Source organism: Panthera onca, chromosome A2, assembly GCF_046562875.1.
Source record: "Panthera onca isolate mPanOnc1 chromosome A2, mPanOnc1 haplotype 2, whole genome shotgun sequence".
Classification (NCBI taxonomy): Eukaryota; Metazoa; Chordata; class Mammalia; order Carnivora; family Felidae; genus Panthera; species Panthera onca.
The window spans coordinates 3,335,519-3,351,634 of NC_138340.1; the positions used below are offsets into that span (position 1 = coordinate 3,335,519).

General features: G+C 59.0%; 1 protein-coding gene across 2 annotated transcripts in view; it reads left to right on the forward strand.

Moving 5' to 3' along the window:
- The window catches only part of HDGFL2 (HDGF like 2), a 21,474-nt gene continuing 5,358 nt past the window's right edge, over positions 1-16,116 (forward strand). The window contains exons 1-6 of one of the 2 annotated variants that reach the window (XM_078443578.2): positions 1-192; positions 2,595-2,671; positions 2,765-2,903; positions 9,414-9,605; positions 15,269-15,385; positions 15,490-15,561. In XM_078443578.2, the coding sequence (XP_078299704.1) occupies positions 121-192; positions 2,595-2,671; positions 2,765-2,903; positions 9,414-9,605; positions 15,269-15,385; positions 15,490-15,561 (669 nt within the window). In that variant the 5' untranslated portion in view covers positions 1-120. The remainder of the gene's footprint in view (positions 193-2,594; positions 2,672-2,764; positions 2,904-9,413; positions 9,606-15,268; positions 15,386-15,489; positions 15,562-16,116) is intronic. The other variant, XM_078443577.2, reaches the window with a different exon arrangement.

Genomic DNA, 16,116 nt, shown 5'->3' on the forward strand with positions numbered 1-16,116 from the left:
CCCGCTCCCGCCCCCGGCTTCGCCTCCCGCTGCCGCTGCCGCCGCCGCCGCCGCCGCCGTAGTCGCTGCCGCCGCCGCCGCCGCCGCCGCTTCCTGCGGCCTGGGCCTCCCGCCGCCAGCATGCCGCATGCCTTCAAGCCCGGGGACTTGGTGTTCGCCAAGATGAAGGGCTACCCGCACTGGCCGGCCCGGGTGAGGCCGCGCGGGAGATGGGCCAAGGCGGGGGGGTGGGGCAGGAGGGGCCCCGAGCCTGAGGGGCCGTGCACCGGGGGCCTGGGGGTCCCCGAGCTTTAGGGACCCGTGCATCGGGGGTCTGGGGCCCCGGGCCTGAGGGACCCGCGTAACGGGGCTCCGGGGGCCCCGGGCCTGAGGGACCCGCGTAACGGGGGTCTGCGGGCCCCGGGCCTCGGGGACCCGAGGAACGAGGGTCTGGGGGATGCCCTCGGGCGTGAGGGACCCGAGCAACAGGGTTTTCGGGCCCCCGGGCCTGAGGGACCCGCATAACGGGGGTCTGGGGGCCCCGGTCCTGAGGGACCCGCGTAACGGGGTCCTGGGGGCCCCCGGGCCTCAGGGACGCGCGTAACGGAGGGTTTGTGGCGGGGGGGCCCCAGTCTTGAGCAAATCGCTCCAAGGGTCGTGGGGTTTGAGGGACCTGGGGCTTGAGGGAGCAGGGTTCAAGTTCAAGTTCAAGTATTTGAGCGAGTAGATGGTGTGAGGGGAGCGGAGGAAAATGGGGTTTAAAGAGCGGAATCAGACTGATGGGAAGGGGGCGCTTCAGACTGAAGGGTCTCATTGTGGGGCCGCAGGCTGTTTGTGCGGGTGGGCTAGGGTTGTGGGGTACCTGAGGGAGAAGGGTTGAGGGTCAAGGCTGAGGGGGGCTGAGGGAGGTCAAGGCTGGAAAGGGGGCTGGGAGCTGTGTTCACAAGGTCACTGAAGCCCAGAGGACTCTTCTGAGAATGCGGGGTATCGGGGCCCAGAGGTTGGAGTGGGACTTACTTGAACCCTGGGGACCGGTGCTCTGTACCGATCCCCTCGCCATCGTCTGGTTGGGGTGTGGGGTTGAGGGAGATCTGGGGGTGGTCCCCCCCTGATGCGCGAAGCAGACACCTTTTCAGCTTCAAGCCCGAGAGAGAGCATCTGAGGGAAGGGGTTGAGCCAAGGGGACTCTGGGGGTCCCCTTTAGGAAAGGTTGAGATCCGGGGGACGCGGATGGTCCGCCGGGTGCAGGTCTGAAGGGCATCCTGAGTCTGGGAGTCCCAGAGAGTGGAGTCCCAGGCACTGTCTAGGGCAGGCCAGTGTGGACGAGGGCCTGGGGGTTGTCCTCCCCGGGTCCTAGGGGTAAAGTCGCCCCCGAAGCTAGGTGGGTGGGGTATGCGTGACCGGACTGACGGAGTTTGGGGGGGTGGGAGCAGTGGCGGCAGCGGGGGGCATGGGAAGGATCAGGCTGGAACGGGAGGAGCCCAGGAGTTGCCCGATGGCTGGAGATCTCAGCCGCGCTCCCTCTGGGTAGAAGTGAGCCGCGGCGGGCGGGCGTCTCGCGGCGCTGGGGGTCTGGGTGGGGAGAGGCTGCACAGGAGGTCGGGCAGGGGCCAGGGGCTGGAGCTGCTGCTGGCACGTCTGAGCCTCAGGCTCAGAGGCGGGTCCTGGGTGACCTGGAAGCCGGGCCTGGAAGGCGTGGCAGAGGCTGGTCCTCAGGGTGATGAAGTTGCAGGAGGCGTCTGTGCCGGGGATGCTGGCCATGGGGGGCTGAGGCCCAGCCACCAAGGACTTTGAAAAGTAGCCCAGAGAACCGGGCAAGGAACCTGGGGTGTGTGTTGGGGGGGGGGCGGCAGGGAAGGTTCCAGCAGCCCCCAGGCGTAGAAGAGGATGGGAAGGAATTGACGGGGACCAGAAAACTCACTTTAACCTGATTTGCTTGGGCTTGTTTTCCTGGGGGGACCCAGGAGCCATGAAACTTTACGGGCACTTCCCTTCTTTCCAGAGTACCAGCTTCTCCCTCTCCTCCACCCCCCCCCCCCCCCACTCCTGCCGGCTCTCCAAGCCCGGAACATTTCCAAGCACCTGATTGGAAGTGAAGGGGCTGCTAGCCTCCTGTGGGGAGGTGACTGACAGCTGCCGGGGCCCATGGGCCTGTAGGGAGAGGGTGGGACTTCCTGGATGCTCAGGGCCTGTCTCCTGCAGCCCACCCCCCACCCGCTGCATCCTTGGAGCTGCCAGCTGCAGCCTCTGGGAGAGAGACCACCGATCGCCTCTGTGCGGGAGGGGGTCCCGAGGGAGGGTCCTGGGAGTTCGCAGAAGCTGAGCTTGGCCCCACCTCCTGGCTACTCAGGGCCCCGTATTTGGCTCTGCTCAGGCACAGCACCTGCCTTGGAGGCAGAACACTCTGGGGGGAGGGGACAGGTGTGTATGGAGGAGGGGGGTCACGCAGAAGAATGCAGATGCCTAACCGGAACGAGCCCTGTCTCCCTCAGCTGAAGGCTCCCTTTCTCCCAGCATGCTTTCCCCAAGTAACTTGGCTGATGTCTTGGCCATTTCCTGGCTCAGGGGGTGACGCTGCCCCCCACGGCCACCCCCTGACCAGCGTCTCCCTGCAGATCGATGACATCGCCGACGGTGCCGTGAAGCCCCCACCCAACAAGTACCCCATCTTCTTCTTTGGTACACACGAAACGTAAGTGTCCCCAGGTGGGGCTTGACCGTCCCCCCTGGTGCCTCCCGGGTGGCCTGACTCACCCGGGACTGGCCCCGTGCCTCCCTTCTCCAGAGCCTTCCTGGGCCCCAAGGACCTGTTCCCTTACGACAAATGTAAAGATAAGTACGGGAAGCCCAACAAGAGGAAAGGCTTCAATGAAGGACTGTGGGAGATCCAGAACAATCCCCACGCCAGCTACAGCGCCCCTCTGGTGAGTACCTGGGGGTGGAGAGCGGCTGGCGTGGTGACCGCCGAGCCCACGTCACGCGGGGCTCTTACACACGCCGGGCACCGGAGGTGGTCTGAGCTTGCTCCGGAGGCGAGGAGGGCGGGCTCACTCCCCCTCTTGACACGGTTCACCTCCGGCCGATCCTTCTCTGTCTCCGTTGGGGCCTTCCTGGGCCTCGTGGGAGTTGCGTCGCGTCCCCGGCCCCACCCACTCCGTACTAGCGTCACCTCCCCTTCCCAGTCACGACCACCGAACGCCTCTCCAGACGTTGGCGGGTGCCCCCCGGGTGGGGTGGAGGGGTGCGGGATCACCCCAGGTGAAACCCACTGCTCTGGAATTAGCTTGGGTTTATAATAGTGTTATTACAGCTCTGAAAAAGCCTTTTGTTCTGGGGGGGGGGGAGTTGAAGTGAAATTCATGGAAAGCCTGGAAGGCTGCAGAAGGAGGCAGAGAGCTACCTCGCTCTGGGCGTTTGGGGGTGAGGTGCAGATGAGGGGAGGCTGGGCTGCGGTTCTCTGCTCTGCTTTTAGCCACCGAGTTTGGGGTTTTCTGCAGGAGGCAGAGCGGTCTGGCCTCAGGAGGGGTGGGCTTGAGGTTGGCCGGGAGGCGGAGCTAACTGCCTGCCAGGGGCAGAGCGGCCAGCTGGGGAAGGAAAGGCACTGCGGCCTGGCCTGGTCCGTGGGGAGGGACGCAGGAGTCACAGAGGCTCTGGTTCGAGGGAGCGACGGACCCAGGATGTCTGCAGCGTCTAGTCCTGCGTGAGAACTTGGGGTCTCCAGCCTGTGCTGTCCTGCGGCTCAGGCTCCCCCTGAGCCGGGAGCTCACGGTCCAGAATTTAGTAGATGTTGGTGGTGGTTTCCTCTTGCCTCCTGGGATGGGTCTAGGAGAAGGAGGTCCCCCGCTTTGCTGCCCGTTGTCTCTCCCGGTTTCCCGCACCCCGCCCCCTTCCCATCATGGGGCAGTGGGTCAGAAGGTCTTGAAGGCATTTGGGTTCTGCGTGATCCTTTTCTGGCCCTGGCTCAAGTTCTGTTTGGTTACGCGGTAAGCTTCTCGCCTGCTGGTGAATCATCACACCGTTTAATATTTATTGCACGCCAGCAGCTTGGTAAGTGCTGTGTGGATGCCTGGCCTCGAGGAAAGAAACTCAACCGTGGTGCAACCTTGACGTTGAACTGGCCCCACACAGACTCCCCGGGGTGAGAAGTGGCTGTAAGAGCGAGAGCTCGTCTTGCTGTTTGGTTTCCCACCGAGCCCGTGGCTCCAAACTGAACGTCTGTTTAAGATGCAGATTCCTGGGCCCCGCCTGCCGAGGTTTTGGGGTCAGCGTGAAGGGCTCAGGCCCGGGACCCCTGAGGTGTTTCTTCCCAAGCACCAGCCTGGATGTCTCTGGCAGAGCCAGGCCATAGGCGGGCTTCCGGAAGCAGCGTTGTATGGGTACCTGGGCGTTCTCTCTGTTCGCTCTTGACGTTTCTCATGTATCTCTGCATCTTGAGTGGAAAGGCAGGCTCGGGGTACCAAATGGAAAAGGGGGTGTACGAGAGAGCGTGTCTATGGAGAGTGGGAAGTCAGCCCTCCCTCCCGGTCACGGTGCCGCGACGTCCGGTCAAGACAGCCACAGCTCCTCATTCCTGATACATTCTCCCAAGTTCTGTGTTCACGTCAAGCCGTGAACGCAGGTTTTCCGTTCTAAAGTCTAGAATATTATTATTATTTTTTTAATGTTTATTTTATTTTTAAAAAAAATTTTTTTTTTTCAACTTTTTTTTTTTTAATTTATTTTTGGTACAGAGAGAGACAGAGCATGAACGGGGGAGGGGCAGAGAGAGGGAGACACAGAATCGGAAACAGGCTCCAGGCTCCGAGCCGTCAGCCCAGAGCCCAACGCGGGGCTTGAACTCACGGACTGCGAGATCGTGACCTGGCTGAAGTCGGACGCTTAACCGACTGCGCCACCCAGGCGCCCCTTTTTAATGTTTATTTTAGAGGGAGAGAGTGCTAGTGTGCACATGTGGGGAGGGAGGGGCAGAGAGAGAGGGAGACAGACGATCCAAAGCGGGCCCTGCACTAACAGCACAGAGCCCGATGTGGGACTCGAACTCCCAAACCGTGAGATCGTGACCTGGGCCCAAGTCGCACACTTAACCGATTGAGGCACCCACGCACGCGCCCCTGAAGCCTGGAATTCTTAACTTTGCTTCTTGTTCTCCAAAATACATCCTTTTTTAATGTTTGTTTATTTATCTTTAATAATCACTGCACCCGTCGTGGGGTTCAAACTCACAACCCCAAGGTCAAGAGTTACATGTTCTTCTGAGCCAACCAGGCTTCCCCCCAAATTTATCTTGACTGTTGGTCTCTGTGCAGAGAACAGCCTCGTTCTTTTCGACAGCCTTAACTCAGCTGGCTCTCGCACTAAGAGGTGACCACTAGCCCTGTTCCCTCACCCCCTTGCCAAGCCGGGAGGTGGAAATGGCATCTGAGTGTGGTTCCAACTTCATGGTCTTGATCCAGTGCTGAGGGTGGCCTGGGCAGGTGGCATCTTTTCCGTTTTATTGATGAGCAAACTGAGGCCCAGAGCGACCCAGCTAGAATCTGAGACATCTTAGACCTAAACCAGGGTTTTTCAACATTCGTGCCTGGATCATTCTCATGGGGTGGGGGCCCTGGGCACTGTGGGGTTTTGAGCAGCGTCCCTGAGCACCACCCCCCACTCGATGCCAGGAGCACCCCCAGTCTCGGCAGCCCTAGATGTCCCCAGACATTGCCAAATGTCTTTTAGGAGACAGACGTCGTTCCTGGTTGAGAACCATCGACGGAGGATTTTCTAGAAATGCATCCTCGTCCCTCGATAGGGGAAGAGGGAAAGAGACCTGTCTAGGGTTCTCAGCCTAGTGAGAGTGAGCTGGGGCCGAAGCCCGGGCCTCCTGTGTCTCCGGCTGAGTTTCATCAGGCACGGGGGGGGGCTGGGGGGCCCTGGAGGAGGGCCCAGAGAGTAACCTCTACACCGCGGGTCTGAGGCGAAGCGTCCTGCTGTGGGAGCACAAGGACCTGGGCTCAAGTTCTGGGCCTACCACCAGCTTACCGTGTGCCTTGGGAATCCACATCGCCTCCCTGAACCTCTGTGTCCTCGTCTAAGGCAGAGGCTCATGGTAGTGTCACAGTGTCACAGGGCTGTGGGGGGAACCCCGTGAGCAGACGCACATCAGGCACCTAGCGCAGTGACACGGTGCTGGGCAGGTGATGGCGGGGTTGGGAGCGAGGCCGGGCCGGATGTGACCTTCCCTTTCCATCCCCCCATCGCCCTCCTGACGCGTGAAGGCCGTGAGAGAAACTGAGGTTCGCCTCGCTCACCAGACCTCTGGGCTCGCGCTGGCTGCAGGTTGGCCGGCTCTTGGCCGTGTTTCCTGGCTCCTCCCTGTGCCTCGTGCTTCTCCGTGGGGGTCACGTTTCCCCAAGGCTTTGCTGGCAGGCAGTGAGACCCCATGGGCTGACCCCCGCCCCGAGATCCAGCGTTCCCGGCCTTATGTACAGGCGCAGCGTAGGGCCGGCCCCTTACCTTCTGGAGCGTCCACTTGCCCAGTTGTGGGACAGGCCCACCCAGCCCGGCCACCTGGCTGGACGTGAGAGGCACAGGCCGGACCCCGGTTGGTCAGGAGCAAGGAGGGGTTTCTGTGAGCAGTCGCTGCGTCCGGTGGCCCCGGCTTAGAGGCCAAGCCAGGCCCGGCTGGCATCTCGCCTCTGTCACACTCGCCGTGATCTTGAGCTGTTGTGTCACCCTTTGCTCGTCTGCAAAATGAGGGTGACGGCTCGCACCCAGGACGCGCGCACACGCGCACACACACACACAGCAAGCTCGGGTAACGTCTGCCCCCTCGTTTTAGGTTTGGGGCCTGCCCTACCTAGCGTCAAGCATATCCAGGGTGGGCCCTGTTACGGTGCCTCAGGGAAGACAGAAGGTGCTGCGTGCTGAGCGCGAGGTCCTGTCGACAGCGGGCCCTTACTCTCCTCGCCTGTTAACCCGGCTGTGTGAAGGCCAGGGTGGGCTCAGGGCCCCTCAGTCAGGGAAGGCCTGGGGGGCTTCCCGCAAGAGATCAGGGAAGGGGGATCGGTCGGGCCGGGGGTCCTCCCGTCTCCTCTCCGGCAGCCACGTTTCCCCTCTTCCGTGCCTTTCTGTGCTGATGTCCTACCAAGAGCTTGTCTGGTCCTGTGTCCAGCGCTGACCCCGGTTCCCTTCCCTCCCGGCCCCCCGGCCGCCCGTGCTCCTGCCTCCTTGCTCCCCGGTCCTGGTCTGGCCTCCTGTGTCCAGTCGGCGCGGCCCCCGAGGCTCCTCGCTCGGACTCGGACCGCTTTCCGTCCTCCCGGCTTGTATCTCGGCCGGCGTGCGGCCCCGGCCCGATCCGTCGATCCCCGGCTGTGGTTCCACCAAGGGAGTGTGCCTTTCTCTTGTTGTTTTTTTTATGAATTTGGGAAATTCGCTGTTTTAACTATTTTGAACGTGTCCTACAGTGGGTTTTATACATTTGTAGTGCCGTGAAATCGCCACTGCTCTCTAATCGAGAATACTCCATCACCCCACAAGGAAAACCCCCCCTTCCTGTTCTCTGTCACCCCCAATTCTCCCCTTCCTGTAGCCCCCGAGAACTCCTTTTTTTTTTTTTAAAGAAAGAGAGAGAGAGCTCGATTAGGGGAGGAGGGGAGAGAATCCCAAGCAGGCTCCATGCCCCGTGTGCAGAGTCCAACGTGGGACTCGATCCCACAAACCTGGGATCACGACCTGAGCTGGAGTCAAGAGTCGGATGCTCAACCAACTGAGCATCTCCTGAGAACATCATCCCGCCCCTGAGAACTCCTAATCAACTTTCTGTTCCTATGAATTTGCATACTCCAGGTTTCATAGAAATGGAATTCTGTGTGCTTCTATGCTTCTGGCGTCTTTCACTGTGCGTGTTTCAGGGGTTCATCCACCCTGTAGCGCGTATCAGTTTTAGTCCTTTTCGCGGCTGAATAGTATTCTGTCCTATAGCTGCTCTGCACTTTGTCTATTTATTAGTAGGTGGAAATTTGTGTTTTTTTTTTGCAGACCGTAGCTCTAAAAAGTCACAGTCTCTGTCTTAAAAGAAATTAATTACTCGGTAAAGAAGTACCATGAAGTAACGTGGTCAGATATTACCCTCGGAGTCGGCTGGGTGCTCCAGGAACGGAGTGGCACCCCCTCTCAGGCCGTGTCGTCTCTCTGTGTTTCCTTGTCTTTCTCCCCGTTAGACTGTGAGCTCCCCGAGGGCAGGGACCCTGTCTCACACCGTCTCGCCCCCGCCGCAGCACGAGGCCTCAGGCAGTGGGTGTTCTGTGGCACTCACTGGATGGGTTTGACCAGGGCTCATCTGTTTTCCTCCTACAAACGAGATACCCAGAACGGGGTCGGAAACAGGCCCGAGAGAGCCCTGTGGCCTGACCGTCCTTGTGCGACTGCTGGGTCCCCTACATCCTCCATAACCCTGCATCAGCCCTGGCCCGGCCCTCCAGCCTTTCTTCCGCCACATTCTTCTCTCACCGTTGCCCCGGCCACACCGACCTCGCCCGGTTCTCAGGGGCACCGTCCCTCCCCTCGTGCTGTTCCTGTCCCTTTGCATGCTTGAGATGACTCATCAGCCGAGACGTCCCGCCCTCCGAGGATTCCTCCCCAAAACGCACTTCAGAACATTCCTGCCACCTTACACCCACCTCTCCCTGATTCCTCGGCACCCACGTACCAGTATTTTCCTCTCTCCCCGTCCCCACCGCGAGACATTGTTCTGCCGAAATGGCTGTTCTCGGCCTCTCCCGCTAGATGGTAAGCTCCCCGGGGGCAGGGGCCGCCCTGCCTTCACATCTGCGTGTGCTCGCTGCCTGCCCGCCCAGCACAGCACCGTGCCTGGCACCCGCCACTGCGTGAACGCCCCCGGAGCGTGTAAAGGAGCCCGGCACGTGCCGAGCATGGCACAAGTGTTTCTGTGGCTGTTCTTGCCCGAGCGGGCACTTTGGGTAAAGCAGAAATAGCAGAGCCTGGAAGTTGCGGCCTGGAGGTCCTGTCTTCATCGTGATGGGCGTACCGACAGTGAACTGGCAAACTTTGGGGGACCTCTTGCCAGCCTGGGCACTGCCCTAAGAATGCCATGTGCCACTCCGGCCTCATCCTTGCCACAGCCCCGTGAGGCCAAAATCGTGCCACCCGTCTCCCTCAGATGTGGAAACTGAGGTCCCGAGAGGCTAAGTCACAGACTGGCCTGAGGTTTGATCTTGAACCCTGGCACCCACCGCATCTTGCCTTTGAGCCTCGATTCTTTAGTCTTTCCGGGCCGCCCCGTTTGGAAAGCCAGGGGGGCCAGACCCTGACATTTGAGACCCCGCCATGGGATCTGTCCTCGGGGTCACCGTCCCGGCTGGGGAATCCGCCCAAGCCTGCTGGTGACTGGTCTGTGCCCCCCCCCCCCCCCACCGTCTCGCCCCCCCTAGCCGGTGAGTTCCTCTGACAGCGAGGCCCCCGAAGCCGACCCGGCGGGCGGGAGCGAGGACGACGAGGTCCGGGGGGTCATGGCCGTCACAGCCGTGACCGCCACAGCGGCCAGCGACAGGATGGAGAGTGACTCCGACTCGGACAAAAGCAGCGACAACAGTGGCCTGAAACGGAAGGCCGCAGCCCTGAAGGTAGGGGTGGGGCGGGAGCCCTTGGCCTGGTGGGGGGGCGGGGGGAGGTGGCAGCCCAGCCTCTCTCTGCCCCCCCGCCCCCAGCAGCCTGGGCTCCCCCCCTGCCTTTCTTGTTTTCAATGCACGGTTCCATCGTGATTTGTTTCATTTATTTTTATTTGTTATCATTTTTTACGTATGTCATTTCATTACTCTTTATAACGTTCCTCAGTAGATATTACTGTTTCCGCTTCATAGATTGTCATCTCGAGGAGGGGGTGTGCTTAGCCCGGGTCTGTAGTGTGAGCCGAAATGCCTTCCTGTATTATTAACCCGACCTTTTACTCAACACCAGCCAGACTGAACAGATCCCAGCAGAAGTAGAATGCACGTGCTCGCTCTTGGCTTTTCCCTCCCAGGAGCCTCCTAGCTGAAATTATGCCCGTAACCTGAATATGCAGATAATTTTTCTGGGTGTTTAACATGCTTTTTGAAAATGGAGATACCACTCACATAGCGCGAAATTCACCCTTTCAAAATACACAGTTCACTGGTTCTTAGTACATTCACAGAGCTGTGCAGCCGCCACCACCGGCGAGTTCCAGAACATTCCATCACTCCAAAAGAAACCCCGTCCCCCTTAGCAGTCGTCCGTCAGCCCCCACGAGCCCCCTTCCTGTCCGTGGATGAGCCCGTTGTGGACGTTTCACACACGCGGACTCACACCCCGCGTGGCCTCTCGTGTCCGGTTCCCTCCCTGAGCGTCACGTGTTCAGGGTCGGTCCGCGGGGCGGCGGGTGTGGGCGCCTCGCTCCTGCTCGCGGCCGAGGGACGTGCGCGTGCGCGGTGGGCACGTATTTACCAGTTGATAGATATCTGGGTTGTGTCCACTCTGGTCCGCTGTGAACACACTGCTGTGCACGTGCGTGTGCAGGTTTCCGTGAGGACGTGAGTTGTCGGTTCTGGAGACAGTCTCTTGCCCTTTCTCTTCCCTGCCTTTTGACTGCCTCTGAGCATCTGGGTGCGGGATGAAAAGGCCGGGACCTAGCGGCCACTGTCTTTGACAGGCTTTCCTACCATTACTGATAAAAAATAACGTTTGCTTTTGGCTCCAATCCTCATGATAAGCCGTGCTTGTCGTCAGGTATGAGACGCGAAAGGTGCGGAGAAGCTGGTAGAAAATACCCGTGTTAGGTGCGCGGGCTGCCGTGCCGGGGACTGGAAACGCCTTGGCGGGTTTGTCCGCGATCCCGAGTGTGCCTCACACGGGGTGCAGGTGTGAGTGTGGGTGGGGGTGCAGGGGTGGGGGTCGAAGCACAGAATCGGCAGCCGTCCACACGGTGTCTGTTTGCTGAGCATTTCTTGGTCACGAAGTACTGCTTTACGACGTGGTCCTCAGTGGTCGAGAAGCAGTCTGTGATTTCTCACCGGTACGTTAGTAAGACCGTCGGGCGTTCAGGGGGGCACCTGGGTGGCTCGGTCGGTTAAGTGTGTGGCCCTTGATGTTGGCTCAGGCCACGATTTCTCTGCGCTCGTAGCGTGGGGGCTGCTGAGGATTCTCTTGTCTCCCTCTCTCTCTGTTGACCCCCTGCTCGCTTGCCCTCTCTCGCTCTTTCAAAAGCGAACGCACAAAAGAAAAAGGAAAAAAAATTTGATGGGCATTTAGCTCTAAGTTTTTATGGTGTGCTTGGCACTGTTTTGTCAAATTCCCCATTATTTCTGTTTACGGTTGTTGGAGACATTAAATAGAAATGCGTAGAAAACAACCCTGCCCCGTGCCACCCCTGAGAGATAAACCCCTATTTGTTTTTTTGTGGTTTTTTTTATTAATAATTTTTTAAAGTTTATTTATTTTGAGAGAGAGAGAGAGAGAGAGAGGGAGTGCGTGTGTGAGTGCGTGGGAGGGGGCAGAGAGAAAGGAGGACAGAGGCTCTGAAGCAGGCTTTGTGCTGACAACACAGAGCCCGATGTGGGGCTTGAACTCATGAACCACAAGATCATGACCTGAGCCAAAGCCGGACGCTTAACTGACTGAGCCATGCAGGCGCCCCATGAATTTTTACTTATTTTATTTTTCAAATGTTGATTCATTTTTGAGGGAGAGAGGCAGAATGTGAGCAGGGGAGGCAGAGAGAGAGAGAGAGAGAGAGAGAGAGAGAGAGAATCTGAAGCAGGCTCCAGGCTCTGAGCTGCCAGCACTGAGCCCCACGCAAGGCTCAAACCCACAAATTGTGAGATCGTGACCTGAGCTGAAGTCAGACGCTTTAACCAACTGAGCCACTCAGGTGCCTCCCACCTAATTTTTTTTTAATATTTACTTATTTTTGAGAGAGGGAGAGAGAGAGAATGATTGGGGGTGGGGCAGAGAGAAAGGAGGACGGAGGGTCGGAAGCAGGCTCTGTGCTGACAGCAACGAGCCCGACGTGGGGCTCGAACTCATGAACCTTGAGACCATGACCTGAGCCAAGTCAGATGCTCAACTGATTGAGCCACCCAGGCGCCCCTAAACCCCCGTTTGTAAGTCACTGCTTAGATTTTTTGGGTCACTTTTGCATTAAACCGATACAAGTTCTTATCACAACCCCGTTTAACCACACCGGGGAACATTTAAAAGCGCTTTTCCCCGGGGGGCCCCATCCCCCAGCCCATCCGCAGCTCTCTCCTTTCTCCGATCTGTGAGGGGCTGTGGTTTTCCCGCGGGGCCGGCTTTATACATTCTCTCTTCAGCCAGTAACTTGTGGGTGTTGTTCTATGGGTCTGCATCCTGGTCTTCTCATCTGTCCTCTGAGTGGTTCCACGGACGGCCTCCTTCGTGAGGCAGATCCCGACACCAGCTCTTGGGGACGGGGTCCCGGCCCTGCCCGCCCAGCCGGGGTCTCTGTGCTCTCCGGGGCTCCAAGATCTCGCAGCTCAGGGCCCCTCGCCACTGCTTCCCCTGGCGTCAGGAGGGAGGGTCCTGGGTCACCCTGGTCTTTGTGACGCCCTTTGGTCTGGGGAAGGAGGCCACAGCCGACTTGAAACGCTTCCCCTAGAACTGCCTGGCGACTCTGGCAGAACGTGAACTGCCCTCTAACTGGATCCCCTGAGCGCCCGCGTTGAGAGGGGAGAGCGTACAGCGCCCCTAGGCTACAGGCCGTCTGTGTCCCGAGAGGGAGTACGAAGTGCCCCGGGCTTCAGCTCGGCCACCCATGAAGGGGGGCCAGGCTCCACACACGACCACACAGCCCTGCAGGTCCGGCCCCGACAGTCCCCGTCCCTTCCCTGACCACTCACTAGCCACGCTGCCTTCCCCTGTGGGGCTTTGTGCTTGCCGTCTCTCCCGCCCCTCCGTCCCCCCTCCGTCCTTCCTCCATCCCTCTGTCCCCCCTCCGTCCCTCCGTCCTCCCTCCATCCCTCTGTCCTCCCTCTGTCCCCCCGTCCTTCCTCTATCCTCCCTCCGTCCCTCTGTCCTTCCTCTGTCCTCCTTCCATCCCTCCGTCCTCCCTCCGTTACTCTGTCCTCCCTCTGTCCCGTCCTGGTCCCCCATACGCGAGTAACCCTTCTCTCAGATTTGCACGGAATGTTTCCGTTTGCCTCTCCTGGCTGGAACATGTTGTGCGACAGTAGGGGGCCTTATCTCTCCCCAGTGGGTCACTGAGTGTACATGTGTGCCGGCTGGCCTCACAGAGTCCCGTGCACTAGACGGCTTGCACACCAGTCAGTATTCCTGGAGGCAGCAAGTCTGAGATCAAGGTGTTGGCAGGCCTGGTTCCTTCTGAGGCCTCTCCCTGGCGTGCACATGCCGTGCCCCCATCCCATGTCCTCACGTGGTCGTCCCTCTGTGGCCATGTCCTGATCTCTTCTTATAAGGACACAGGTCCCACTGGATTAGGGCCACTCCAGTGACATCATTTTAACTTAATTATATCCTTAGAGACCCGGTCTCCAAACACAGTCCCGTTCTAAGGTCCTGAGGGTCAGGGCTTCAACAGGTGAATTTTAGGGGGACACAGTCCAGCCCATCGTGCCCTGGACAGGGCATGGAGCAGGGGAGATGCTCTGGTGACAGTGGTTAGGAGAACCACCGCGTCTCCGATGTGACAAAACAGAGGCAAAGTGCCATAGAACTCAGCACTGGCTGGCTGGGGAGGCCTGGGTTTTCCCCGGGCTGAGATCTACTTCTAAAGCTCAGGTCTCTCTTCTTAAAGATTCTTACGTTGGCTTCTTTGGGTGGATGTCAGAGAATGTGTGGACCCCTGAAACTGAATTCAGGTTGTTTGCGTGTGTGTATGTGTGTGTGTGTGTGTGTGTTTATTTATTTTTAATTTATTTTTTTTCTTTTAAATGTTTGTTTATTTTTGAGAGAGAGGGAGAGCACAAGCAGAGGAGGGACAGAGAGAGAGAAAGAGAGAGAGAGACACAGAATCTGAAGCAGCTCCAGGCTCTGAGCTGTTAGCATAGAGCCCAGTGTGGGGCTCGAACTCGTGAACTGTGAGATCATGACCTGAGCCGAAATCAGACACTTCACTGACGGAGCCACCCAGGCGCCCCTATTTTTTTTTTAATCTTTTTATTGAGGTAAGGTTCACATTAAAAAATCAGCCATTCTAAAATGCACAGCTCTGGGGCGCCCGGGTGGCTCAGTCGGTTAAGCGTCCGACTCTTGGTTTTGGCTCAGGTCATGATCTCGCAGTTTTGTGGGTTTGAGGCCCATGTCGGGCTCTGCACTGGTGGCACGGAGCCTGCTTGGGATTCTCTCTCCCACTCTGTCTGCCCTCCCCCACTCGTGCTGTTTCTCTCAAAATAAATAAGTAAACTTAAAAAAAAATAAAATGTACAGCTCAGGGACATTAAGCACACTCACACTGTTTTGCAAATCCCCCCACGTTTTCCAGAACTTTCCATCTCCCCAAACTGAGACTCTATCCCCGTGAAGCACTGATTCCCCACCCCTGGCTCCCACCATCCACTCTCTGACTCTATGGACAGGACTCCTCTAGGGATCCCCTGTGAGTGGGGTCACGCAGGACGTGTCCTTCTGTGTCTGGCCTCTGTCACTGTGCACAGTGTACTTAAAGTTCAAGATCCCTGTTTTGTTTTATTTTTTTTGAGAGAGAGAGTGAGCAAGCGTGCGCACACGTGTGAGTGGGGGAGGGGCAGAGAGGGAGAGAAAATCTCCAGCGGGCTCCACGCTGTCAGCACAGAGCCTGATGCGAGGCTCAGACCCGTGAACCATGAGATCGTGACCTGTGCCGAATTCAAGAGTCTCATGCTAGGGGCGCCTGGGTGGCTCAGTCGGCTGAGCGTCCGACTTCGGCTCAGGTCATGATCTCATGGCTCGTGAGTTCGAGCCCCGCGTTGGGCTCTGTGCTGACAGCTCAGAGCCTGGAGCCTGGTTCATATTCTGGGTCTCTCTCTCTCTCTCTCTCTCTGCCCCTCTCCCGCTCATGCTGTCTCTCTCTGTCTCTCAAAAATAAATAAACGTTAAAAAAAAAAAAGAGTCTCATGCTTAACCGACTGAGCCCCCCAGGCACCCCAGGATCCCTGGTTTTTAGTCAGATCCTGCAAGGGGTCCCTGCCACCTCCCAAGGATTCCAGAACCTCAGCTCTTCTCCGGGGTGTGAGCGGCCAGGCGGGAGACGGCTGTGCCGAGCACACAGGCGAAATTTCTGATGGCTCCTGTGCTCGGGCTGCGCTCTTTCTAGATGTCGGTCTCAAAACGAGCTCGAAAGGCCTCCAGCGACCTGGATCAAGCCAGCGTGTCCCCATCCGAGGAGGAGAACTCAGAAAGCTCTTCTGAGTCAGAGAAGACCAGTGACCAGGTGAGCAGGTGGCTGCCTCCGGGGGCGGGCGGGCGCACGCACAGAGGCCGAGCCGGGGCCAGTCCGTGGGGCCCACGCTGAGCACCTTCTCTCTCTCCGCCCAGGACTTCACCCCCGAGAAGAAAGCTGTGGTGCGGGCGCCTCGGCGGGGCCCCCCTGCGGGACGGAAGAAAAAGGTAGAGGGTTTTTTTCGTGTCTTGTTCCCACCTGCCTGCCTGCCTGCCTGCCTGCGGGAACCCCCGAGAGGCTCTGTGTGGTCACCAGCCACTGCCCGTGGGTAGAGTCTGTCCTTTCTGGAGGAGGGTAGGGCCCAGGCCACGAGGGATCACCACCGTCCGCCTCTGCCTCCACCGATGGCTTCGGTGTGTGGTTTCCGAGGGTGGAGTGTGCAGGGCCCGTCTGTGGGCCCGGAGGCCGCCTGGCTGCCACCACTCCTGAGAGGAACGCAGAGGCCGGTGCAGAAACTGGGGTGCTGGAACGCTGGCCTCAGAAGGGAGGGGGGTGTCCTTAGGGGGCCCCGTGTGAGGCAGGGAGAGTGGGCGTGTTGTGTGTCCACATCCCGCGGACGGTGTGCGTGTGTTCCAGTGTGTGCGTTACGTGCTTGGGTGTGTGTGAGCGTGCATGGGAGTGGGGAGCAGGATGGGGGCGGAGACAGGAGGAGGGCCCTCCTCTCACCGGGCCTCCCGCCCCTATTCTGCACTGGGAAGGGCTGTAGGGGCGCCTGGGGGCGG